General features: G+C 36.3%; 1 protein-coding gene across 4 annotated transcripts in view; it reads left to right on the top strand.

Moving 5' to 3' along the window:
* Positions 1 to 15,157: 15,157 nt before the first annotated feature.
* LOC134754693 (DENN domain-containing protein 1A-like) overlaps positions 15,158 to 27,263 on the top strand; it is a 30,624-nt gene continuing 18,518 nt past the window's right edge. For 2 of the 4 annotated variants that reach the window (XM_063691030.1, XM_063691029.1), the window contains exons 1-7: positions 15,159 to 15,408; positions 18,740 to 18,901; positions 20,984 to 21,121; positions 24,321 to 24,504; positions 25,169 to 25,426; positions 26,348 to 26,449; positions 27,050 to 27,162. In XM_063691030.1, coding sequence (XP_063547100.1) covers positions 15,392 to 15,408; positions 18,740 to 18,901; positions 20,984 to 21,121; positions 24,321 to 24,504; positions 25,169 to 25,426; positions 26,348 to 26,449; positions 27,050 to 27,162 — 974 coding nt within the window. In that variant the 5' untranslated portion in view covers positions 15,159 to 15,391. Of the gene's footprint in view, positions 15,409 to 18,739; positions 18,902 to 20,983; positions 21,122 to 24,320; positions 24,505 to 25,168; positions 25,427 to 26,347; positions 26,450 to 27,049; positions 27,163 to 27,263 lie in introns of all 4 variants that reach the window. The other 2 variants (XM_063691031.1, XR_010128963.1) reach the window with 2 other exon arrangements.

Raw genomic sequence — 27,263 nt, 5'->3', positions numbered from 1 at the left:
TATCAGATCCCTGCTAAGGCTACCAATTCACTTCTTTTATTTCTTTATTAATTTCAATACGAATTTAAAATAAAATAGAATATTCACTTATTCAATTTTAAACATTCGTAAGTATTGAATCGCAACGAAAGTTAACGCAACAACAAAACTCAAAACAGGCCTTATTCACCTATTTTATATTTCCTTATCGAGATTGTTTAAGCATCGTTGATAGACTACCATGTTTATGGAATCCGTGAAGAATATTATTAGATCATGGCCAAGTGCTCTGAATTAACAAACTGCCTTCGCCACAATGGCCTTACCTAAATGTTAGTGTCCGTGTCGTGTATGTTTCTGTTGTAGTGATTTTGTAAAGATTATAAGTTGAAATTATCAAAAAAATGGCGCTGTGAATGTTGTTTGTGAATGTTTTGTGGTTTTTTTTTACTACAGTATAATTAATTATTAATTGAATCTGTTTTCTTTTTTCAGTAAGTATTCAGTTTATTTCTTGCAATGCATGGTAGTCTACGTCAAGATATGTTTACGTATTACAAAGGTGTAAGGTGTAATTTATATAAAGCTTTATACCTTTATATAAAGCCTTGTAATATCCGTAACTACCACTTTTTGGTCTCCAATTGGGCTGAATTTATTTATACGTCCTTTTTTAGCATTAGAAAAAGGGTAAACAATCTTAACGTGTCTTTTTATTCAAAAACACATGAAAAATAAACCTCAGCAAATATGTAACAATATAGCAAGGACATACATATACATTATATTGGTTTCATACGAGGGCCGTTCGATAACTTTCCAAAATGAAGAAAAATAATTGAGTCTAATTTATTTATCTAATACATACGCTCCTTCTAGCTCGATATAACTAAACAGAGGCTTTTTAGGGGCCATTATTCCGTTTTCATATAATTTTCTGTAAAGGTCCTCAAAATAGCCATTTAGGGCGTCAATTTATTTGGGTGTTAGTAGTTTTTTTGTCGTATTAGCCACTTAATGAAATCTGGACACATACGTAAGTCGCGGGGGTACAAATCCTGCAAATGTGGTAAATGGAGTATTCATTCGAAGCAAAACTCTTAAATTTTCGCCGTCGCAACGGTAGCCGTGTGAATAGGCGAGTCATCGTCTTTAAGGACTGCAGTGGCAGCCCACATGCACAAAGCTTCTTTTTGACAAATACTCTAGTAATATACATATTGATAACTTATTCCGGCGAGCTGTTTGTAATGTCTGCTGTCTCCCCAGGTAGTTGTTTAATACAATATTTATACTTTTCTTGGTCGTTTCTGGGATAGACCCCTCATTGGGTCTCGAACTCCGGAACGTCTTTAATTGACGCTTTGTCGTCTTCGTATGGAATCATCTACCCAAATGCGGACGGTTCTAAAAGAAGGTTAAGAGTCCCCTATTACACGATGCCACACAGTTTTAATCTGGTTTCTATTTTTCCTTTTAAAACATAAAACTGTATGACAACTCGATCCTGGGTTTTCTCTATTTTCACGAAAATGAAAAACTGACTCGCTTCAAATCAAACCTCAATATTTTTTTGAAAAAAACACTGTTTTTTGAATACCTACTTAATTGAAAAAGACTGCATATTACGATACAGCAGAATTTTTATCATAAGTATATGTAATTCATTCTTTATTCTTTATTCAAACAAACACAAGTATAAGTTTACAGCGACCTACGCCAAGACACTTATACTGTTAATACATAGTCAGAATCATAAACATGTATACATTTTTCGAACTACGAGTATCTCTAGGAACTTAAATTAAACATACATACTACAAAGTTACATAGGTAGAGTTTAAAAAAATCCTGACACTACTTTGTAAGGACGGCCACTTGTCTGCGAATATGTCTGCGTTTTGGATTGAAGCTAAGAAGTTATTTAGTAATTCTATTGCTCGGTACGTGGGTGCGTTTGAACCGTGATAGGTGCGGACATTTGGATATGCGAAAAGGTTTCTGGCTCTACGTGCGCTACGCCCTACTGCAGCTATGTAGTTGTCTGGGGTAAAAATACGCATACGCTCCAGAACAGATGGGTTGTCAATTTGATTATTTAGAAGTAGACAGTAGTGTAAGGCAAGCGTTTGCTTACGCCTTAGCTCGAGAGACTCAAACCCTACCATTCCCAGTACAAAGGATGACGGAAATAAGTACGGGTAGTATCCATAATACCTTTTGTAAAGATGTCTAGTAAATTTACGTTGGACGCGCTCGACCATAATGTTATACTTTGCTTCCCGAGGGTCCCATGCGATGGAACTGTACTCAAGCTTGCTACGGACATAGGCATTATATAGAATTATTGCAATTTTTGGGTCACGAAACTCTGAAGTCGTTCTTATAATGAACCCTAAAATTTTGTAGGCACTTTTGCAGATATTTATAATGTGAGAGTGCATGTTTAGCTTAGTGTCGAGTGTTAACCCTAGATCTTTTATTTCTGTTACTCGGTCAAGGGGAATGTTTGTAAGAGTATATGTCTGGAGGATAGGATCTAGAGACCGGCTGAAACTTATTACTTTGCACTTAGATTCATTTAGGTACAAGCGGTTTGTTTTACTCCAGCTGTCGACCTCGTTGATTGTTTGCTGTAGTACCGTACAGTCGGATGCATTTACGACCGGTTGAATTATTTTAAGATCATCCGCATAGAATAGTGATTCCACACCTGATATATTACTTGGTAGATCATTAACCATTATTAAGAAAAGAGTAGGCCCCAGAGTGCTACCTTGACTAACCCCGGAACGTGTGTAATACCTTTCAGATTGGTAACAGTTTAATTGGACATATTGTTTGCGGTTCCTGAGGTAGTCAGAGAAGAAAATAAGAAGTTGAGGGGTGAAACCTAAAGCTGATAGTTTGCATAGGAGAGTATCATTGTCAACTAAGTCGAAGGCTTTCTTAAAGTCAAAATAAACAACATCAACTTGTCGTGCAGTATCCATTTCGCGTAAAACGCTATCGAAGAAGCAGATGTGGTTGGTGGTAGTTGATCGGGAAGCGCGAAATCCATGTTGACAATCTACTAATTTACGATTTATCTGATTGAGTAAACAGTGGTTTAGAATGGTCTCAAACACTTTACCAAACACGGACAATACAGCAATGGGCCTGAAGTTTGTGATATCAGAAGACTTGCTTATCTTAGGAATTGGGGTCACTCTTGAGACCTTCCATTGGGATGGGTATACGCCCAGCTTAAGCGATAGGTTGTATATGTGAAGTAGCGAGTGTTCTAACACATATACACAGTCCTTGACTAGAAACGGGGGTATACCATCAGGCCCAGCTGACGACTTAGGTTTGAGTTTCCGAATAGCGGCTCTAATTTCTGAAATACTGATCGTTGGGATAGCAATTATAGATTCATTGTTATTACCAGCCTCCCGTTCCGCCTTTTTGGGATCTAGTTGTGGAGCTTCAGGTTGGAATACTGAGCTGAAGAAGGACGCAAAAGCATCGACTGCTTCTTGATCAACGACTGTTTTACCTTTATATATGTATTCAGATATTTGATTTCTATTCTGTTGTTTACTTTTGACGTATTTCCAAAATTCTTGAGGGTTTTTACTTATATTACATTCAATATCGTGAAGATATTTTTTATAATATTTGTTAATTAGCTCCTTTACTTGAGACCTGTAATATTTAAACATTTCGAGGTTAAATTGTAGGCCTAATGATTTAAATTTCTTTAAGTGATAGTATTTTAGTTCGATATATTTTTTCATTTCCGGAGTGTACCACGATGGATATGTATATACTTTAGTTTTGGGTAGACGTTTGGGCACAGTAACATTGAAAACGCCGTAGTTTTTTGTAAAAAACGTCCACTGCAGAATCAATGTTGTCTGTATTAAGAACATCAGACCAGTCAATAGACTCTAGCTCTGTATACAAGACAGGGAAATCAGCTTTAAAAAAATTCCATCCGGTCGGAGCATCACTATGTTCAACACTACGCGGTAAAGGTAGGGCCCGCCTTGCCTGTCCTCTTGGCAGGGTGACAGTCACTCCTAAAGGTGGATGATATGGATCTATAGGTATCAACGGTCTACATCACTACCCACGCACACATCACTGAGACTAGTTAAAACTAAATCCAAAATGCCACCATATTCGTTACAAATTTTGTTTAATTGCCTAAGTTTGCAAAATTCAGTGAAACAATTAAATTGGTCAACTACAGTTTTTGTGCAGGAGGAGAGGTTGAAGTCACCAATAATTATGGATTTTATAGCAGAAAAAGTGCAAATTGCATTTTCGATACAAGTCAGTACTGCAAGAAATTGATTACTATTATAATTTGGCGGTATGTATGCCACACATATAAGTATTTTATTATTTTTAATATGAAGTGTAACAAATAATAGTTCCATGTCTGATGACCAGCCATCAATTTGCGTTACTAACTGAGGTTTGTATTTATCTTTCGCTGCTAGAAGTACTCCTCCCCACCCCGCGTCACCTGCCCTATCCTTACGGAACACGGTGTAGCCTGGTGGGAAGAGCTCAGCATCTTGTATCGAGCTCGTTAGAAATGTTTCCGTGAGCGCAAAAATGTCACAGGCACTTGCGAGGGCATTTCTATAAAAGAGCGAGGTTCGGCTACGTAGTCCCCTAACATTTTGGTATATTAATTGTATTCTTGTAAAGCGGTTATTGCTATGTATTGTTTTGGTCTGCGTAATTTTGTCGAAAGGGCTGATTCCAAGGTTTTACACATACGTCTTTTGGCCAGTTATCAGGGATCATAATTCTATCAACCATACTCGATGGCACAGTGAGCTTAAATGATGCATATTGACCGCGGGATTTAAGACACTCAACTTTGAATGTGTCACAATCATAACCTGTGATAACTTTTAAGTGATCTTTAACTACATCTTCAGGGGTTCCCAACTTTACATAATATAGGTGAATTTGTCTCATCCATTCAGACGCTTGGAGTTGAGAAATGCAAGTGGTAGCACAGCCCCGTGTGATTCCCTTTAGTGACTTTCTATGGTCGTTAATTTCTGACAGGCCATTTTGGGTTGGATTTGTTTTGCTAGATGTTGATGGCGGTACCTTAAGCGGTGCGGCAGGAGTGGTAGACACTTGTTTGTCTTTATTTTTGTTAGGTTTGGAATTGTTGGTTGTTCTTGCCTTAGGACTGGAGCGAATAATAATGGGCTGGACTGGTAGTAGGACAGGAGAAGCTGGCGTGGTGGTGGTGGTCATAGCGGCGGCAGCAGCGGCGTACGATGGATAAGTATTGGTAGTGGCGGTGGTGGTAGCAGAAGCTGCTACGGGAGCAGCGGGGGTGAAGGTGAAGGCAGGGACAGGTTTAGCGACGGGACCGGTAGCTGCAATGGGACCATTGTGCTCACTTATTCCTGTAACATTATTATGCAGTAAGGCAGTAATCTTATTAATAAGTGTCGGGATTAATTCTTCTGACACCCTCTTGCAAATTTTATCGACTAGGCGTTCACTGAATGATTCTTCAATCTCCTGGCGTACAATTGAACGAATACTTTCAAAGTAGAGAATATCGTCGCGGAAAGTCTCATTGCAATACTGCACACTAGTATTTAGTACATTTGGGGACCGCTCTCGTCGTGTTGTTATGTTTCCAGAACTATCTGCTACGTCGATAGGAACAGAAGGAGCGTTGGAAGTACTGGGTTTGGGTAAAGGAGTAATCGACTTCTTCGTTTTATTTACGATATTCGTCTTTACAGAAGTTTGGTTACATTGACGGCATTTCCAGTTACTTTTATTTTGTATGGTCATAAGAGTAAACCGTTTAAAACTTACGCCCATTTCTTCAAAACAATTTAGGCAGTACCTGGAGTGGCAGGAACAACAATCCAAAAAAATTTTGTGGGTCACTGTGCTACATTTACTACACGATTTAGGCATTGTCGAATGGTATTTCTGAGGCTGATGGTTACTAGCAGCTGGCCGCGGCTGCTGTCCACTTCGAGTTGAATTACACACAAGTATGTTCTAACACTTCTAACCATGTACCTATACTAACAGGGCATAGCATTATTCGTCATAATCACCAAAATTACTTATTTCAACAGTATTTAGATATTAAACAGTTTTTCTTGTAGGTACAACAAAACCTTTACAAACCTTTACCTTTACTTTTGGTTTTTTATCAACCCACCCTCGTAATAGTTACTATATTTTTAAAGCGTTTTTCGATAAAGAGACACGTCAATATTGTGTACCAATTTTCTAATGCTATAAAAACGAGGTATAGTAGATATTGTTATGAAAGTCAGGTGACAATGATGCAATATACAAGATTGAGCAGATTGGTTGTCCTAGTTTCTGATAGCCATAAATCTTCAGTTTTTTTTTTAAATATATTTATTGCAAATAAGAAAAAAAGACACTTTACATACATTATGAAAAAAAAAGCTGCAGCGAGGCCTGTTAGATAGTGGTATTCTACCAATGTATTTGAAATTTTTGGCGGGCACATATGCACAAGCGCTGCACGCTGATCCGTCAAAAATGATATCAACGATTTGAGAGGGGGACATATTGCCCGAATTTTCTGCCGATTCCAGGTTCATGGCAAGGTCAGCCATGTTCCCTGAACGAAGTCTTCCGTTGACCGATGACAATGGTGGGCATGTTTGGTTTTCATACCGGAAGAACTCGACCAGATCAAGCTGCCTTTCTCGTGCCATTATAAAAAGATGGGAGTAGGTACAGACTCAACTTTTTATTTGGTCGAGTGGTTCATTTGTCAGTCTAATATTTTAAAGTATTTTTTAACGGGATCATAATAGCGTTTTTTTAATGTATTGAGCCGCGTATCGACTGCGCGCGGCTGCCGCGCGAGCCATGTTAGACCGCGGCAAACCTGCGTTTTGGTGCGCGAGCCAATTTTAAAGCGCACATTTTCATATAGCGCGGCAGGCGATCCGTGAACAAACATTCATTTTGTGCGCGGCAACCATGGACGTATTAATGCAGGCTGCGTTAGGCCCATTTCTACGCTTATTTCATTCCATGCATCCTTTCTTAGATATTTATTATGATATTCAGTGCATTTACTATTCCATAAGTAAGGTTTTAAGCCATATAATCTAATCAAATTTCTCGTTATCTATATTGCCGCGCGTCTCTAGATTCTCTAGGTCCGTCCCAATTGCGCGCGCACAACACACTGACACTCCTTAGTCCTTTGCCGCGCCACCAAAAACCGACACGAACTGGTTCGCCGCGCGGCACGTTCGAGTGCGCCAATGTTCGAGCTGCCGCGCGCGGCGGAGCCGTCCCCATGTTGCGCGGCCGCCGCGCGAGCCAATGTTCGGTGGTTTTTATTGCCGCGCGCAGTCGATACGCGGCTTTACTCGTTGCCAGTTTTCTCCACCAGGCACAAAATTGTTGCAGCCGTTGAGGGTGCCTAATGCTATGAGACTATATAGTTCTAGTTATGGTGCCTAGGGGTATTCTCACCACTTTTAGCATGATACATTTGTTCAGTTTCTTTTTCTAGTAACATAGGTTATGCTCGTGGTGTCCCCCCAACACCCCTTCGTCCTGTCTTGTGGATAACAAATTTTCGTGGAAAAGATAATAATAAAATTAAATATGGTTTAAGTTTATAATTTGTTTATTAAGGTGCACTTTTGGTTAAATTTTTCAACTATAGAAGGTGTTATTTCAGTCAATTCTTCAGAGTCCTTTTACTTTATTCTGTACTATTCTCGTACCTACACTACATGTCACATTGATCGCACACATTCATCGCTTTCCAACTATGTGTCTAAAAACGTATTTAATAAATACGTAGGTATAGGTATACATACATAAATACTACTTACATATGATCAGTGCACTTTCGTCAGTAGTGTCGAAACTGTACCCAAATTCAATTTAAGTACTGACACTTTTTGACACTACTGACCAGAACGAACTAAAAATAAATCTAGATACATTTTCGTCAGCGGTAAAAAATCATTAATGGCGTCGTATATCTGCGATACGAACGTGGTTAAGTTATTTACTACTTCTTTATTCAAACGGTCCATATACTTCTTAATTTCAGGTTCAGGAAAATCTGGATCATGGTTATGTGGAGTCTTGTGAAGAATAACGAAATTTTCACCTTTTGTTTTTACTACAGCATAACACTTACTGTGTGTACTCTTCCACAAAGTTGTTTCATCCTTGTTGCTCCTTTTTATACGGTACCGGTAACCAGCTTTTATCATAATTCGCCCCCCTCGTTTTGATGTTACAAAGTCCATGGCATCCGTACTAGATGTCACGGAGGCACCTGGTTTATATGGGTACGGTTGTTATTATTTTGGCTTCTCGTTCCAAGTTGGCTCAAGAATTTTTTTTTTTTTTTATTAAATACAGCAACTATCCTTACAGGTAACCCTAATACAATAGTGCCTTAACCTTAAATTAAAAATAATCCTTATTACTACTTAATTAAATAATTCAAATTAAAAATTCAATTTATTACAATTACAATACACAATAGTCAATTTAGATTTCAATATGTCATTACACAATCATTCAAATTAAATTTCAATCCATTACATAACACAATACATATAAACACATACATATAGAGCAATAAAAAAGATCTGTTTTGTCGGCAACGAGATTCAGAACGTGTATAGTACGGCTGAGAGGTGCCTTACGGAGCAGATTCGTCCTGCCAGTTGGCTCGGCCAGCAGCTGTGGTTGCCGCCGCCGCTCGGTGTACCTGTACCTGTCAGGCACGCACAGCTTGAACATTTGTAAAATGTCCGGGTTGCAAATACTACCGCGGAGATCCCGAAGCAAGTAGCACGCAAGCGCCAGATTCCTGCGAGTTTCTAATTTGTCGTACCCGACCATGCCAATCACAAAAAGTGTGGGATACATCAGCATATTATACTTTTCTGTAGCGATATCTACAGCCCCTTGGTAGTTTTCAGTCAAGTATACTTTAAGATCTAGATCGCCCAGTGTCATTATTTAGTTCTTCGTCATTATCTCATTATGGTCAGTTTTTCATTTTCTTTTTCTCTTTTCACGTTTCTCTCTATCCCAACTATTTACCCAATCCATTAAGGAAATGGCAGATATAACATGTTGTGTTTCAAATAGATCCTGTTATTTCGCTCTTTTTGTTTTTTTGCTTCTCTTGAATTTCAGTAGTATATTGATATAAATAAATACTACCACAATGGTATCTTTTTAACATTGGCAACATGTGCGAGTTAGACACGGGGCATAACTACTTGTATAGTTGGTCAAGCAAATCTAGTCAGTAGAAAAAGGCGCGACATTCAAATTTTGTATGGGATGATATCCCTTCGCGCCTACATTTTTTAAATTTGCCGCCTTTTTAACTGACAAGATTTGCTTGACCAGCTATATATACTATTTATATTCACAAGAACGGTTTACACTTGGACGTAGTTACGCGAAAACGTTCCAACCCACAGCGACCCCATTTTGAGATAAACGCAATTTTGTGTTTTAGCGGTACACTTTTTCCCTGTAATTATTTCAGGCAAATACTATTGGTTTTACTGTGGAATGCCAAACTGGTTATTGGATGATATGCATATTTTTTGTACATACATAATACAAGGGGCATATAAATAGGTAAAACGAGTTTGAAACGTTTTTGCTAAATTTAATTTTGTATGAACCTTGTTAAATAGCAATTATGCATAAACGTTCCAAAACGAATTTAAGTGTATTATTTTATAAATATATATCTAAAATAAATTTAATATGTAAAATAATAAATAACAATGAGGAACATACAATAAAAACAAAAAAAATAGAAAATGTATTGCAAAAAAAATTGGATGTGATCTTTTGAGCTTAGAACCTATGCCAAAAATTAGCTGATATGGTTCCAAAAGTTATAAAAGAATAAAGCGAGAACTACAATACATAAAAGAATCTGATTTTTGTTTATTGTGGCCTAATGGCAAACCGATTGCTCCAGCGAAATTAGTGGACTTACAATCCATGTACCACTACATACCTGAGGATTGCCTTCAATTTTATAGAACGCTTCAAAGTTCTGAAGAAGCTACTGATGATGTTGATGGGTTTGGTGGAGTTCCAGACTTCGAGATCATAGAATACGATGATGATTGAATGTTTAATATAAGTTTTTGATAACTTTTGGAACCATATCAGCTAATTTTTGGCATAGGTTCTAAGCTCAAAAGATCACGTCCTATTTTTTTTTGTAATACATTTTCAATTTTTTGTTGTTGTTTTTGTATGTTCCTCATTGTTATTTATTATTTTACATATTAAATTTATTTTAGATATATATTTATAAAATAATACACTTAAATTCGTTTTGGAACATTTATGCATAATTGCTATTTAACAAGGTTCATACAAAATTAAATTTAGCAAAAACGTTTCAAACTCGTTTTACCTATTTATATGCCCCTTGTATTATGTATTTACAAAAAATATGCATATCATTCAATAACCAGTTTGGCATTCCACAGTAAAACCAATAGTATTTGCCTGAAATAATTACAGGGAAAAAGTGTACCACTAAAACACAAAATTGCGTTTATCTCAAAATGGGGTCGCTGTGGGTTGGAACGTTTTCGCGTAACTATGTCCAATTTAACAAAAGAAGACAACACGGCAGCACGTCTTACTTTGTCGGCATTTGTTTTCACACTACGATGACAAGTAGGTCCGCGGCGGCGTTTCGTTTCACATGTGCGTTTCGTTGGTGCTGTCATTTTACGGGAGCAAAGAGTAATAATGTTGCCACCTTTATTGTAAATAGTCCATTGATTCCTTTGACTAAATACATAAACTTAAATATACCATAGTTATTTATTTTGGTAAAAAATATTTTTTTCTCTTGAACATATTTAATAGCAAAAATGGATCAAGTATATGTGGATCGTTTATAGCAAAAAATTTGAAAATAATATATTATAATAAAACGTTCGAATTTATTTAGAACAGTCTTCGCAGCTTAAAAAAACAGTATGGATTAATCTAAAAGGTTTCAAATTACATGGAATATTTTTGCAGGAATAAAAAATGTATAAAGATTTTGCAAAAACGTTCCAACCCACATGGATCATTTAAGAAACAATTAAATGTGCGTTTTATGAATTTAGTATAATGTTCCAAGACAAGTGGAACAATATAACGATATGTTATTCTATTAAGAGTTTTTCACAATATGTTTCAGTATGCATGTAATGTTTTTACTTTATTTTGAGTACACGTCCTTGGCATAATGGTGGGTTGGAACATTTGGGTCAAACTTTATTGATGAAACTAACCTAAAAATACTAGCATCTTTGTGTGCACATGATGTAATATGTCAAAAATAGTACCCTGGTTATGGTAACTCATTTTCGAGTGACTTGTGGGTTGGAACGTTTTCGCGTAACTACGTCCACTTACACTTGCTACTGTGTCTATGGCCAAATCGTATTTTTCCATAGACCTAGCATTATATAGACCAGCTATACGCGTGCGCCCGTAAGGGATAGACATAGATGACGTCATAAACGTGGGGATACTATATTGGTAAAAATTACCCCAATATTTGATATCACGTTGGGGCGATTACCCTGGAGGCAAAGTTAGCTTGTTTGACGGTATTAAAAAATTGTTAAACAAAATGTCAATGGGTCGTTCTTTTTAGGCGTATAAATAATGAAATACCTCTTATAATTCGCGCAGGTGGTACAAAACTAAACATGTTTAGTAAATAAAACGTAAAATAAAATGTATTATGGGTTTTAATTTAAAGAAATCACAAATCGCAATCACACCAATTAATGTACACCACATTTAATCTTCACAACATTTGTTTATTTATTTTTTGGAATTAGAAGTAAAAAAAAACTTCGAGGTCAAAATTACCCATAAAATTATGATATTTTCATCTGGTATCCCTAACATGATTGTTATGCAGCTAAATTAAGAAGAAGTTTAAAAATGGCTGACCTCCGACTCCTACCTACCTACGTAATTTGGGCGGATAATTTTACAAATAATGTTTTGTTAATTTGCGTAAATAATTGTGATATTTTTATTGAAATCGTTTGATTCTACATTGCTTTGAGTGTAACGTAATTTTACGATGTTATTCTCACATATTGCGTTAAGAGGAAGGTGTAAAATACCGTACTTACGTGTGAAAGGTTATGATCTCATATTTTTGCTCAGAGCGGCTATTACAGCCGATTACAGAACAATTCACCAGTATTTTATCAAAGTTCAAGCATTCAAAACGCTAACCATCACTATATTTCATAAGAGAAAGCACAATTTCATACAAAACAACAACAATTAAACAAGCAACGAACAAACATGACATGTCACGTACTTATTTGTTTGCCACAACCTCGGTTGTGGCAGCGGTGGAAAAGTGAAACTATGACAAGGACAAACAATAACAGCGCTTTCTCTGATACTCCTACTGAAAGATACATAAGACTATCCCGTTCGGTCATTTTCCCCCACTCCTCATGACCGATCCAGTTATACTAGATTCATGTATTTTTAACCGACTTCAATTTCATAGAAGGAGGAGGTTCTGTATTCGGTTGTGGCTGTTTTTTTTTTTTTTTTATGTATGTTCACCGATTATTCCGAGACCCGTGGTCCGATTTGAGTAATTCTTTTTTTGTTCGAAAGGAGCTACTTCCAAGTTGGTCCCATATTAATCTGGTTCTGATCTGATGATGGGATCCCTGAGGAATTGAGGGAACTCCTCAATTTTTAAAGGCACATGTATGGTGATTTGGGTGTTTTCATAAGCAACTTGAGCATTTTCTCTCGAAAACGACCAATTTGATGAAGTGGACCTGATGATGATGATTGTTTTGAAGATAGTGATGATGATTTTTTTAATGTAGGATGTTCAGCGATTACTCCGAGACCCGTGGTCCGACTTGAACAATTCTTTTTTTGTTTGAAAGGAACTACCTCCAAGGTGGTCCCACATTAATCTGGTGCTGTTCAGATGATAGGATCCATGAGGAATTGAGGGAACTCCTCAGTTTTTAAAGGCACATGTATGGTGATTTGGTCGTTTTCTTAAGCAACTTGATCATTTTTTCTCGAAAACCACCAATTTGATGAAGTGGAGCTGATGATGATGATTGTTTTGATGATAATGATTTCAGCGATTACTCCGGCACCCATGATCCGATTTGAGTTATTCCTTTTCTGTTTGAAAGAAGTTACCTCTCCAAGGTGTTTTCGTAATATTTTTAGTTTTGATCTGATGATGGAATCCGTGAGGAATTGAGGGAACTCCTCAATTTTGAAAGGCACGTGTATGGTAATTTCGGTGTTTTCTAAAGTAACTCAAGCATTTCCTCACCAAAACCACCAATTTGAAGTAGTACAACTGTAGCCTAACCACGAGTTTGGCACTAAATATTCTTCGTAACTTACTTTGTACACTAATACGCCAGTACGAGCGAGATGCATAAACAGTAAGTTACGCACACGATAGCGAATATATCAATGTCAAACTCGTGGTAAGGCTACTGATAACTTCCCTCGTATGTGTATTATGATTTTTGATGTAGGTAGTGTTGGAAACAACCAAAGAGACTGAGAGGTGAAGGTAGAGGGTATTAGTGTTTGGGGGGTTTGAGGTTGGGGGTTGAGGGGAGGTGAGTTGATGGGTCGGGGACGAGGGGTTGGGAGTTAAGGGATTGGGGGTTAGGGTTAGGAGTTAAGGGGTCTGGGGTTAGGGGTCGGGGAATGGCGGTTGATGGGTTGGTGGTTTAGGGTCGAGGGGTTCAGTGATCAGGGGTTGATGTGCTGTGAGGTTGAGTGATCGGGGGGTTTGAGGGATTGGGTCAGTGGCGGGGCGGAGAATGGATTTACTGACAGGAATGATTTCCCAGACGGACTCGAGGAAAATTCTGATTATTTAATAAAGTTTACGAATTTACAGATTAACATGATTATGTTTTTCATTCATGCATCACGCTCTTAACAATGGCTTAAAACTAAAAATGGAAAAATAAAAACTTTTATAAAAAAAAGATAAACCGACTTCAAAAAGGATGAAATAAAATTTATCCTTTTTAGGGTTCCGTGTTTAAGTATATGCGTTACCAACTGATATGTTTGAAGTCGGTGCCAAGCCAAGTACTCCAAGTAGTAACAATACCAGTCAAAAATAATCAGCTTGATGTCTATAAATCCCATTACAACTGTACAAATATTATAAACGTGAAAGCAATTATGTCTGCCTCTTTGCTACCTTTTCATGGCTAAACAACTGAACCGCTTTAGCTGAAATTTTGCATGAAGGTTCCTTGAATTGTTTTATGTTTTGAAATGTAGTCCTCTGGATAAGCGACAGAAAATAACTCAGTCCCAATCCCACACTTGCGTGCTATGACTGTTTAAGAATTAGTAAGAAATGCTCTTTAAAAAAATACGACGACAAAACGTATTAGATTTACACTAACGTGCCGACAAGCATGGTACGAACTGCGCCAAGAAGGTTCAACCGTGTGTTCTGTTCTGAGGTGTACAGAAAGTTCGTTTATTGTCGTCGTGTAACGCTGCGTCTTACATAGGCGAACACTCGCGAACGCGAAGCGAAGCGACGCGGTACGGCGCGGCCGGCCCAAGGCGTTCGCATTCGCAACGAAATCGCTCACGTAGGACACTTCTATATAGGTATCGAAGGATTAATTAAGGCGCCGTGCCGCGCCGCTTCGCATTCGCGTGTTGTTCGCCTACGTAGTACGCTGCGTTAGGTAATCCAACGTACATACTTATATAGCCGCATCTTTATCAAATTGCACCAAAATCACTATGAATATATGGTTTAAAATTTGGCTTGGCACCGACTTCAAACATATCAGTTGGTAACGCATATTCTTAAACACGGAACCCTAAAAAGGATAAATTTTATTTCATCCTTTTTGAAGTCGGTTTATCTTTTTTTTATAAAAGTTTTTATTCTTTTATGTAAGGCAACATTTTAACTTGCATGTCAATGTCATCCGACTGCTGACAGCAAAATAACAAATGTGCATTCGGTACGTTGATCAAACCAAAAATCCTATTGGATTTCTAAACGTCATCCCATATGACATTTGCGAAAAAAATCGCGAGTTTCTCTTTGGTACTCAATTTGTGATGTATGCTACAGTGTTCGCCTGTCTCTTTGAACCATGGTGACTCAATACAGTCTTTCGTAACAGTTAAAAAAATCATTAAAAATGCCAGTTCCCCGTCGTATTTAGTGTTCTATGGCCTGTGATGTCTCATAATCGTTAGATCTTTATACTCGTAATCATACACAATGTACAGCGAAACGCTTAATTCGGTCAAAATTTGAAGAGTACCACGTCGAGAAATGGGTTCCAGGCTAAGGTAATTGTTTCATTTCCTTCCCTCTTATCTGTATAAATGGTGACGGTTCGTCAGCAGCCCCGTAAGATAATTTATTATGCTTAAAGGCTCCGGAGCTTCACTGCACAAAGATACGTATTTCCTATTTAATATCACTCGAGTGTTGTCGTTTCCGTTGGTAACACTCGTTCGCTTGTTGATATCGTAGTATCTCGAACGTAAACAAGCCATACGCCTACTTCCTAAATTCATGATTGTTTAAGGCATGTATCACATTACAATATTCATATTGCTGACTGAAGTGAAAAATTGTCACCTTGATTATTATACCTGTTCAATACCTAACCTGTACGGAAACGAAAAGAAAGGGCAGCTGAACCCTTCGTTTTCTTTAATGTGCATTGTAATCTTGAATGTACACACTCATTTGTCACAAATTTTCCAAGATCAGATTTTGCTGATTTTTCTTGGTTTCTTTCAATAACAGGATGTTTATAAAATACCTATTCAAGAGTTGTTTCTTATAACAAAGTTAAGTTAAAGTGACTTATCTTTTCCAAGCCATAATATTTTTATTAAATAATGAGAATAATAATGATATTTTTATTTTAATGTATGTAGGCTGTGAATCTGACAGCTGCAAATAGATTGAAACAAAAAGCCCATCGCATAGAGAATTAGAAACATATAATGTCAAGAGGGATACACTACTGTGTTTTATCAACTATCGATAAATATTTGTCACAACTTGACATCGTTTAAGTAATGAAATTACACTTTTTGTTTAGAAAAAATATATACGGTTGTACCTTTTTGGAAGTCGGTTAAAAATGATGGATAAAACAGCAAATACATTTTATGCTTCTTTAGTTGTTTTAAATGAACTCTACAATTAGAGCAATATAATATAGTGGAAAAATCTATATTGCAACTTAAACAAGAATATGTCTTTATCGATTAGTTTATCATTTTTCTTTTAGGATTAACCATTTTAGTAATACGGCACCGGAATCAATTATAAAAACTAAAGCGACATAGATGACATATGTAAAGTGTACATGATTTATTTTAATATGGAGATGCAAAGAGGTCAAATGTTACAGAATAATGTGAAAAGGGAGTGATCGGTGATATGCAAAAAGTTTCGATAACATTGATAACTGGAATTGTCGATGAAAATCCCCCTTGAAGTTTGATTTCTGCTATGAGAATTCCGCTCCTTGCATATAACAAATGATTGATAATTGTTGGAATGTATCTGTCATTTTGACATCTGTTTGTTAGAGAGAGAGATAAAATTTAAGAGGTTTGTAAGAGGTTGCTAAGTGTTATGAATAAAGGGGACAGTGGAAAGTGAATGGCAGATAATGTAAGTCTCATAATGTGGGTTTAGGGTCTGAATAAACTGGACGGTGTAAGGGCTAGTATATTGAAATTTTGCTTATGCTACCTCAGACCTTGCGTTTGAACTGTAACTGACTGTTCACAATTTTATGGCAATAGGATAGTCTGAGTTTTTAATGTAAGTTGGTTAATTGCTGTAACCTTTATGTAAAAATATTGATTTTTTGTTTTCCAGGTCAATACAATTATTGTAATGATTAGATGTAGAGATTTTCCTAGCACAAATGTCATATTGTTAGTGCTTGACAAGATAAAAACATTGCCAATCCTGTTATCGATAAGTACTGCTTCAACATTAATGATTTTCAATAGTTCTGCTATGCACCCATTATATCAGTGGAGGTTGAAAACTCTTTTATTCAATTTGTGCGGATTTTTTCAAAAAGGAGAAGGAGTTTAACACCCGAAAATATGGAAAAAAAATTGTGGTTTACTTTGAGAATCATGTAAGAAAACCTGTGTGATGGTTTTATTGGAAATGGTGATTTGAAAAACAATCTTGGTGTATGTGTTTCATCATGTCATGGAGTTTTTTTTAAGTTCCTACCTATTAAGTATGTGGGTAAAGTATTAATAAATTGATAGTTTCATTAATCTTGTTCATTTATTTTCAAACAGGCCACATTTGTTTATATCATTATTATGACAGTTATAATCGTATCACTATCGCTATTGATATCTATCAATGAACTTAATCTCGGAAGTCACTAGCATTGCCTTGTGTTTGTGCTAGAAAAATCTCTAGGTCTAGTACTGAACTATGAACGTAATTAGCTATTCAATAATCAGATTTTAATTAGGAATATTAACTAAACACAAGATATATCTGCTATTTGAATATTAAATATTGGTTTTTAACAACTTCATTAGTTGCTTGGTAAAACATCTAAGCCATCTAAGGAATAAACAGTTTAAGTAGGTAATTAAATGTACTTTCACTTATTGTTTATTATTATTGTAAATTCTATTGAAAACCTTTATTGCTTGTTCTTTTATTTATTTGTTCAATGTTCAAATATACTTTATTAATGTAGGCCTAGCAACAAGCACTGAATGGTGAATAATATGTACATATATATTATCTCAAGCTAATTTTCAGAGCAATTTATTGATGTTAATATTATTTAGTCTATCCTTAGCACAAGCGAGAATTTTCAAACAACCATAATAATAACCAACATATAGCTGAACAAGTTTGGGAACAAAGACGCCTAGTCTTACTAAGATGATATATAGTTGAGAAATTCAGATGGGCACCGCCGTGGCGGGGTGGCCTAGGGGTTCATGGTGTTAGCCACGATAGCTAAAGACGCTGGTTCGAATCCGGCCTTCACCACTGGAGGGCTTCTTCACTTTTTCTTTAATATATGACATCTATTACAGTTTTTAACATATAGCTGGTCAAGCATATCTTGTCAGTAGAAAAAGTGGCCGAATATATCCATTTCATTCCAATATATTTACCCACTTTGACTGTTACTATTAATTTGATGTTGACTGTAACTGTCACAGTCAACAGTGTTGACTGTCACCACATTCTATGTGGGGGCAGTGGGGAGACACTCCTCCTTTTGGGCAAACTTGGCTTCGTTCGGCTCAGCATTTCTCCGTGGAATTATTAGAGTTGACACAACTTAACGTCCCTTTGCGTGCACGGCCACAGATAATGACTTGAATTTTGACAACCCTAAATAGCCGAAAGGGATAGTACCATACATTAGAAAGGGCCAGCATGATTCGACCCTGAATCGCTGTCAAACTCCGGGTTCGTAGGCAGTGTCCTTTCTGTACAGCAGTACTATTACTTATTCTGTGGTGGGGGCCATTCTATTAAAGCCTATAACCTCTTACAGCAGAGGTCTACTCCTACAAATATATTTTTCAGAAAGTGGTTTGTATTATAGATTGAAATAAAACAGTGCAATGATGGGCTTTACTCTTATTTCAGAGACACAGCACGGCTGTTTGAATTGTTTTGTGAAGTATCACCTGGAGACCCCACAAAGGAACCACGGGAGCCGTGTATCATCAGAAAATATCCAGAAGGACTCAGAACAGAGGATGAACTAAAAGATGTTCCTAAGTTCACATTCCCCTGTGAATTAGATAGGTGAGTGACCTGAGAATTATATATTAATGAACAACAATGAACAACATACTTAAGAATCCTAATATTAACTGATACATTCTCTTCTGCTGTCAAGTTTCAATGTCAATGTTTTTATTAGTAAAACTACGCTAACTATGAAATGGAATCTAAACAAACGGCAAAGTTACAAGAAAGAACCGTGCGTCTCTATAATTATATGAATCTTTTTAAACATATTAGAGTATAACTATGAAGTACGATTTGTTGTTTCTTTATTAATATATTGTATTATTTAATAACATAACTATGTGACATAAATTATACAAATCCACGCTGGGTTAGTTATGAATTATTTATTGAAATGTGATATCTTAGGTAAATTAGATTGTATAATATGACAGTATTTTATTACTTGTCTACAGTCTAGGCAGTTGGTCTAGCATAACTTCTAACTATTACGTGACAATTTGCTTAAGGTAGCCTTTTTCGTTTCTTTCAGTACTATTGCGAAAGGGGTGTTTAGCCATCTTTGCGTACGTTACAGCAAAGCTGAAAGGAAGTATTTTGTTATTAGCAGTCAATTATGTCGGTGTGTATTACTTGTGATCCACCGTATCGTATTTACTATAAATTTGACTGATGGCTATATTATGAGTAGATAAATTTTTTCAAAAAGTATGAGTTTCTACACGTTTTTTTTTAACTCCACAAATATAAGGAAACTGAATGGCAGTTAATTTTCTTTTTTTTATCGTTAAAAGTAATAGGGGATATTACTGCAATGTTCTGCCACCAGTGCAGCACTAGCCTTTTTAGTAAACCATAGAGTAACTTTTACATACTGTACCTATCTTTAACAGGTTTTCATCATCATCAAGGCGGTTTGTTTACAGAGGACCTACCGGGAAACACGAATCCGAAATTTCGATATTTGCCTCTTTATCGCTCCAATATGCAAGAGTGACGGAGATGTTAGATAACGAAATTTCGATTTTCTTGTTTCGCGATAGACCCTCAGATTGTGGTAGTCGCTCCACCTGCGCATAGTTTCGCGTAATATTTCCTATTAATAGCGTTGTTGCAACATGGGCATTTATATTCAAATCCACCAAACAATGGAAAACTATGACGTATCAATGACGTTCGAGATAGTAGTACTTGTGTAAATAGCAAAGAGAATTGATTGTAATAGACAGGTAGTCTAAGACAAAAACTTGCCTCTTTTAGTTTGACATCCAAAATAGATGGCGCTGTGTTGCGCCATATGTTTTGTGGTCACTGAATTGTCAAACGTCAATTTTTGACAATCAAAGTTACCGCAAAATGTATGGAGCTGTACAGCGCCATCTCGTTTACCTCTCAAATTCGAAGCACGAAATTGTCTTAGATTTTACACATCTTATTTACTCAATCATTGTATTGTATCTTTGATAAATAGTAAATGTAGCGAATGTATAAACTCATACTAAACACTAATCAATGTAAACAGGCCGTAAGGCAAGTTTACACGCTCGTAGGGGCCTTATCAGATAAAAATAAATCATTGATTATCCCCAAACAGGAGTTAATTAGAACATCAGTTTCTTTGAGAAAGTTACTTAATTTAAGCTCAGGAATGCACCCTTGAACATGAATGAGGACTACCGTTTTTGTGCTCACCAGTTGGCGCCACTGTAGATGTAGGTCCAGAAAAACAGATCTCAAAATTCTGCTATGCTTATTTTTATAAAATCAATACGTTCATTAATACACAAAGGTATTTTAACGTCTAAATGTACCACTTTTTTAACCTGTTTAATTTTGCATATATTTTATTTGGCACTTTTTTAAACCACTAACATTTATTGAGCTATATCTATTGTTTACCATGATTAATCAAAGATGGACAAAGATTTACCACAATTATGAATAAGGAGTGAAAATTCCCGATAAAAAAGCTTGAAACGGACAAAACTTCTATGCATTTGACATTTTGAAAGACCTACATCTACACTAGCGCCCCTAGCGGCGAAATTAAACGCGATAGCCCTCATTGAGGCGCGGCCACACTGCCAACTGTGCCAAGTCGATGATTGACGATTTGTTTTTGTTTTTTTTTTTCAGTACTTTCGTTCAGCACTATTCGTTTGTGATGACGGCTGTGGATTCAAAGTATACGTTTTGTTTCTGCCGATACGACCCCAGAACGAACACCTCTCTAGTAATAATGTCTCACTTACCATGGCACGACATATTTTATAAGTAAGTACGGTTCCTAGATAATTTGTAAGTGTAAGGTCAATGTGGAAAAGACCGTCTATTAGGGATAAGACCATCTACAAGCGCTTTCGTCGCTTTAAACTCTTGCGTTAAACACACACATACATACTCCGCTTACAGAAAGTCGGTAGAGCAGAACGAGTGAATCTTTTTCTTTCTGACTGTGTCTGAGCGACTTACGTTACGAGAGCTCTTACCCTGAGAGAGATTATTATTAGTCATATTATCAGAGCCTAATGCAGTACCTATATTTAAATTGGTGGTCAAAGACTCCAGTAAAGACTTGAGGCTTTCAAGCAAGTCTTCTTAACTGTAATCAACTTGGAAGGGCCTGAAAAATTTGTTGAAAGCTAATTTCCGTCTTATTACTTTGCTAAGGTTATCGTAACAGTAGGTACAACAGTTTATAAGAATTTCCATACAACTGGCCCCTTTTCATTGCTCTCGAGTGTATATTAGAATAAAAGAGCATATAATCGTTTTTTTTTCTTTTGCTTTTTTACATGATAGGGGTCATTGTGCTAGTTTTTGTCCACTTGACGAAATTTGAATATAAACCTACATTACTGCACAACTTTGGGCTTACTGCAATCCTTAATGTCTGAACAATATATATATATCTACATAAAAATTATATTTTGCTACTAGCAAATTAAAAATGAAATATATTATTTGCTCATCCGTCAAGTGGACGAAAACTAGAGTATGGACGGAAACTAGCGCAAAGACATATACCTATTTTATATCTACTACAGTTCGAGATTTGTTCTCACCTACTTGCATACCAAATTATAGTCCCAATATAGTAATAGTTAGCCTGGCAATCTATATAGGGGGCCGTAAGTGGCTCGGCCTTCGCTCAATTCATAGAGTTACGTCTACAATCGTAATAGGCTAAATACTAACTTACCACGTTGTTATAAGGTTTGCAATCCCACAGTAAACTGCATTGTCAGTGATATAATATGGCTCTTCATTTTGCATAGGGTGTTGCAAACTAGTCTCACTAAATGCTAATAACGTTTTAAATGTGAATGCTTGTAATGAAGCAAACACCGCGAAACAGCTGCTGGTGAAATTCCTTGTTCAAATATAAATAGGTATTTTTAATTTCGATTAGGATATTTATACGATACTCCTTAATTATTAATGATAATGATGATGAGAATGAAGTGAAGGGAATCTTGAACTATATATTAAGAAACAATTATATTTGTTTTATACATACAGACTGATTATCTAAGTACCTAATATGGAAAGAGTGTTGGTTTGTTACTTCTCCTTGTCCTTATGTTTATATACCTACTTGTCTAAAGGAAAACCACAATAGAAGTCTCATTATAAGCTTAGCGAATTTATACGTTATTGTGCAAATAGACAAAATACAATATACAAATGGCGGACTTAATGCCTACTGGCAAATATCTCTATATCTACATATTTGCTCATTTTAAATTGGTTTTATCCATAATATGTACACTGGATATATTATGGATATCCAGTGTACATATACACTGGGTATCCATAATACATCTTCGTTTTAACTTGGGTGTAAAAGCTTTCCTATGTCCGGCTTATTTCAATAAATTATCGTGTAATTTTGTGAGCAGGTTCGATGAGTCTATGGTTTTTTTTTTTCGATTTAGTATTTGAATTATTGATAAAGCTGAGCTATGGTTCTTCAGCTCACGAAGCCACTTGTTATAAATTAAATACTAAAAAGCTAAGCGAATGATTTTTGTTACTTGTGAATCAGTATTATAATAAAAACTGTAAAATAAAGCTCGTGGTTTTATGAAATACATTCCAAGCATGTAATAGGGTTAGCAACTGTCAAAGGTTTGCAGATATGGCGCCATCATAGCTTGCCCCTTTTTCTATGAGATTTGGCTTAAAGCTTATACAATGCTGGCATCCAAGGAATTAAAAAAAAACGAAAATTTGACACAATTGTAGGGCTTGACAGAGCAAGCTATGCTGGCGCCATCTGCTAAATATTTCAACCGGCCAACCCCATTGACCAGCTTCATTAGCATATTGTACAAAACAAACACGCTTATCTGGCACTTTGCAGCGAATGTTAATGTTATAATTGTACGATATAATTCCATGTTACGAGTACAGTGGTGGTAGATGGTGGCTTGATTAGCTTATAGTGTCAATTAATTTTTTCCTGAAACATTTTATTTTAATTTATTTGCATCAGATATCGCCATACGTATCAATTTCCGATACTACTCGGATCACTTAATAGTACCTAGTTGGCGAGACGCGTTAATAGTATGTAATTCAACCTTGGGACTTAAAGTACAATCGATTCCACTCCATAAACGACACTCACAAACGACTTTAAATATTGGTAGTATTGATTTTATACATGGAAAAATTTTACGCTTGCCATTTGGTAAATAGGCAATGTTAACGAATATTCTGCACATCATTTTGAAGCTTGATATGTCAGTTAAATTAAAAAGTAAACTGCCAAAAAAACTGTTACCCGACTGTGACTTAGCGGTATAATTCTGAAAGTCAATTTTGTATACAATTGTATGGAAAAAATTACGAGTGCCTAAATAGTTATGAGCGCTAGTGTATGTATAAGAACATACACGCACACAATAATAAGTACTAAGTAATAAGTAATAAGGTCACAATTTTCAAACTTATTACTCACACTTACGCTTACACCTCTTAAATACATCTATTATTTGCATCAATTCGATATTACACTATTAAATTAATAATTATTATAGTAGTTTTCAAAGTTAATTTAGTAAGAACAAATAATAATTGTAAAATAGCTACATTTACGTGTAATTTGTAATGTTTTATTTATCGTTTCTTATACAAATGTGATATATAGTCCGCTAGTGAATATAAAGGTTATGCTAAACGGATTTTACTATAGGACATATATTTTGCTTAATTAGATCCTAAGTAAGCTATGCATTAGCAAATTTTTGTTTGACTGACACATATTTTGCTCTATTAGATATTAAAATTAGCTATGCATTAACCGATTTTTTTCCGTGTTTTTTAGGCCCTCATTCAGCGCCTTTTAATTCTTACATGTTCATTTCGCGGAATATATGAGGGTATACTAAGGGTTGAAAAAATACCTTATAATATGTAGTACCAAAGCGATTTTCATGTTTATTTCATCTATGCTATCTTCTTCCAGATTATTAAATAGTATATCGAACCTAATAAACAGTTCGGAGAAGGGAGAGCTGACGTCGTTCCTCGAGGCGTGTCGGATCCGGCCGCCGATGAAGGACCACACGCTGAAGGTGACGTACAATGCGGGTCGAAGCGTGTTTTCTTGCCAAAACCCCGACGGCCGTCTTCCGAGCATCCCTGAAAATGTATGTACCTTCGTCGGCACTTTTAACTACCACTCGTAAACCTTACAGCAACGACATAAGAACTAAAGTAAGGACGCTAACCACTAAGAATCCCGTACATTTACCAGGGATTGAATTCGGTTACGGTATTAGCGGTACGGTACCGGTATTTTTTATCGATACCGATTCGTTGTAAAGGTAGAGCTATAGCGACTGAAATATAAAGGTATGGTGCCGGTATAAAATAACGCTACCACTATTTTTCATAGGAATACTCAAACTTTTATTATACCGGTATTATTTCGGTACGGAAAAAATGTCGTCATGTATAGTTGCCTATTGTAAGTAATTAGGGCCCGAGCCCAAAAAAATCATCTGACAAAATTCATACTATAACCTGCCGATAAAGGACTTCAGTCTAAAAGTGACCTACTAAAGTATTATCCGAAGTAGTAGATATTATCCGAAACTCTTTAAATAAACTAGATAAGTGTAGGTTAGGCTCTAGCTCATAATGGATCGAATTATGTCGAGTTTTATTCTACCTAAATATAAGTAAGAGATCCGTTTGAAATATTTTGAATATGCCTGAATTCTATAGTTTTAAATCGATGGGTTTTCGCATTTAATTCACACTCTTGCAGAAGTATTTTCTGTATAATAACACGTGCTGTACTTCTTCCAGTGTAACTTAACGGAATACTTCAGTGCGGTAGACACAAAATGCATGGCAGGGTTATGGGCAGCGTTACTGCACGAGAGACGAGTCGCCATCGTAGCATCCAAGCCCTCCCGGTTATCGGCGTGTGTCCAGGCAGCCAACGCAACTTTGTTCCCGATGTCATGGCAGCATATATTTATACCGATTCTGCCTAAACACTTTGCGGATTATCTGTTGGCGCCAATGCCGTTTCTTATTGGAGTTCCTTCTAGCGTTATGAATGTAAGATTGACGAACGTTCTGCCATATCGGGCAGCATATTTTTATTGGTGGATCCAGTTTTTGTATTGTTATTCTGTCTCGTTATCCAAGGGACACTAGTAATGTATCACTAATCATTCATTAGAATCATTAGTTTGGACTGTAGTTTGAATTAAGAAATACACGTTATACTAACATGCTTAGTAGATGACCTGTTATGGAAATGGAAATTAACTACCACAAAAATGCATGTTTGTTCAATTTATGATAGTCAATCTAGCTTCTGTCCGTGACTTCGTCTGCGTGGAAAGATGATGATGATTGATAAAAACTACCCTATGTCCTTCCCCGCCTCAAACTATCTCCATATTAAATTTCATCTAAATAGGTTCAACGGTTTAAGTGTGAAGAGGTAACAGACAGACCGAGTTACTTTTGCATTTATTATAGAAGGGACAGTAGACTGAGTAGTCATATTATGAGGTTATACTATTTTGTACCAAGAAATGCATTATCTCCTAAGATTTGTACTTCAGTAACAAAAGATAATCAAAGAATTCAGCAGTTACATTACATTACAGTTCTTTATTAAATCTAGTTTATAAATTAGAATACGTAAAATGTTGCAAAGTCATGGTGTGGAAATGCGTCGTTGTATGTAATATCTAGATTTTAATTACTGTAAAGTACTTACCTAAATATGTTCCTAGACACATTTCTAATTGAGACTTCGGTCCCCGTTGACTCCAATATCACACTACTCATTTGTTTTCAAATCGCTAAGGAATTGATATTTATAAAAGCATTTAATATACCCTAAGTAATACTGAAGGAATATTGCATAGGCAGCATGCAAAACGTTCGGTTGTGTATCTTGACTGTGCAACTTAACTTTTTATATGCTATATAAATATATGTAATTTTTTCGTTTTCACATTTCAGACTGTAAGGATGTCGGATATAGGAGACGTAGTAGTATTAAACGTAGACAAAAACGAACTGAGATCTCCCTTCCAAGACTTAGAAAGTCTTCCACCTGAATTGGTAAGTACCTACATGTTTAAAGTATTTTTGGTACACGCTTTCATAGCCAACTGCGCTATTCTGTGCATATCGATTATTTACTTTGCGAGACATTTCTAAAGAGACGTGACTCACTCCGCGATTTCGTCTAGTACGCTACAAGTACATGCGACCCACACCAATTTTGGTGTCTAGCAGTAGTAGATGCCGCGCACCGCTACGGAATGGACGCCTGCTCGCGCTTATATCTCTCGTAATAGACGCTTTTGTTAGAGAGTGAACCTTCTGTACCTAGTACTATTATTTATTCTGTGCCCAGGGTTACCTGTCGCAACCTCGAAACATTTTATGCCCGATGTTTAATTTGCCAAATTTTCAAAAGGGTCTCAAATCTAACCTAAAGGATTCTACAAATGCCTTTTTCAAAAAAAATTAAAAATATTGTTTTTGAAAATAATGCGTTAAATTTATGTTTGGTAAGTGAAGTATTGTTCAAATGGTTTCGCACCCTAGGGAGTAAAATCGTCCATTACTCTGCTGCATGTAATATTACCCTGTTTGAACAAGTTTTATTATTGAAACTTTTATTTAATAGAATTTTATTGTCGTTTGATATTACAGGTATCCAGTTTAAAGAAAGCTTTAAGTGATAAGAATGCATTAGGAGACGCTGTGTCGCGCGCGTTTTTACGGGCACTGGTTGGTTTAATAGGAGGGTACCGAGACGCGATAAGGTGAGCTATGTAATTTTTCTAACCACTACTCAGCGAACTAGAATAGTTACAGTGTGTGGCTCAAAAATGACCTCACGTACAATATACGTCGCCGCGAGTGA

The sequence above is a fragment of the Cydia strobilella genome, chromosome Z (assembly GCF_947568885.1).
Source record: "Cydia strobilella chromosome Z, ilCydStro3.1, whole genome shotgun sequence".
Taxonomy (NCBI): domain Eukaryota; kingdom Metazoa; phylum Arthropoda; class Insecta; order Lepidoptera; family Tortricidae; genus Cydia; species Cydia strobilella.
This window is presented reverse-complemented; position numbering and strand designations above follow the sequence as displayed.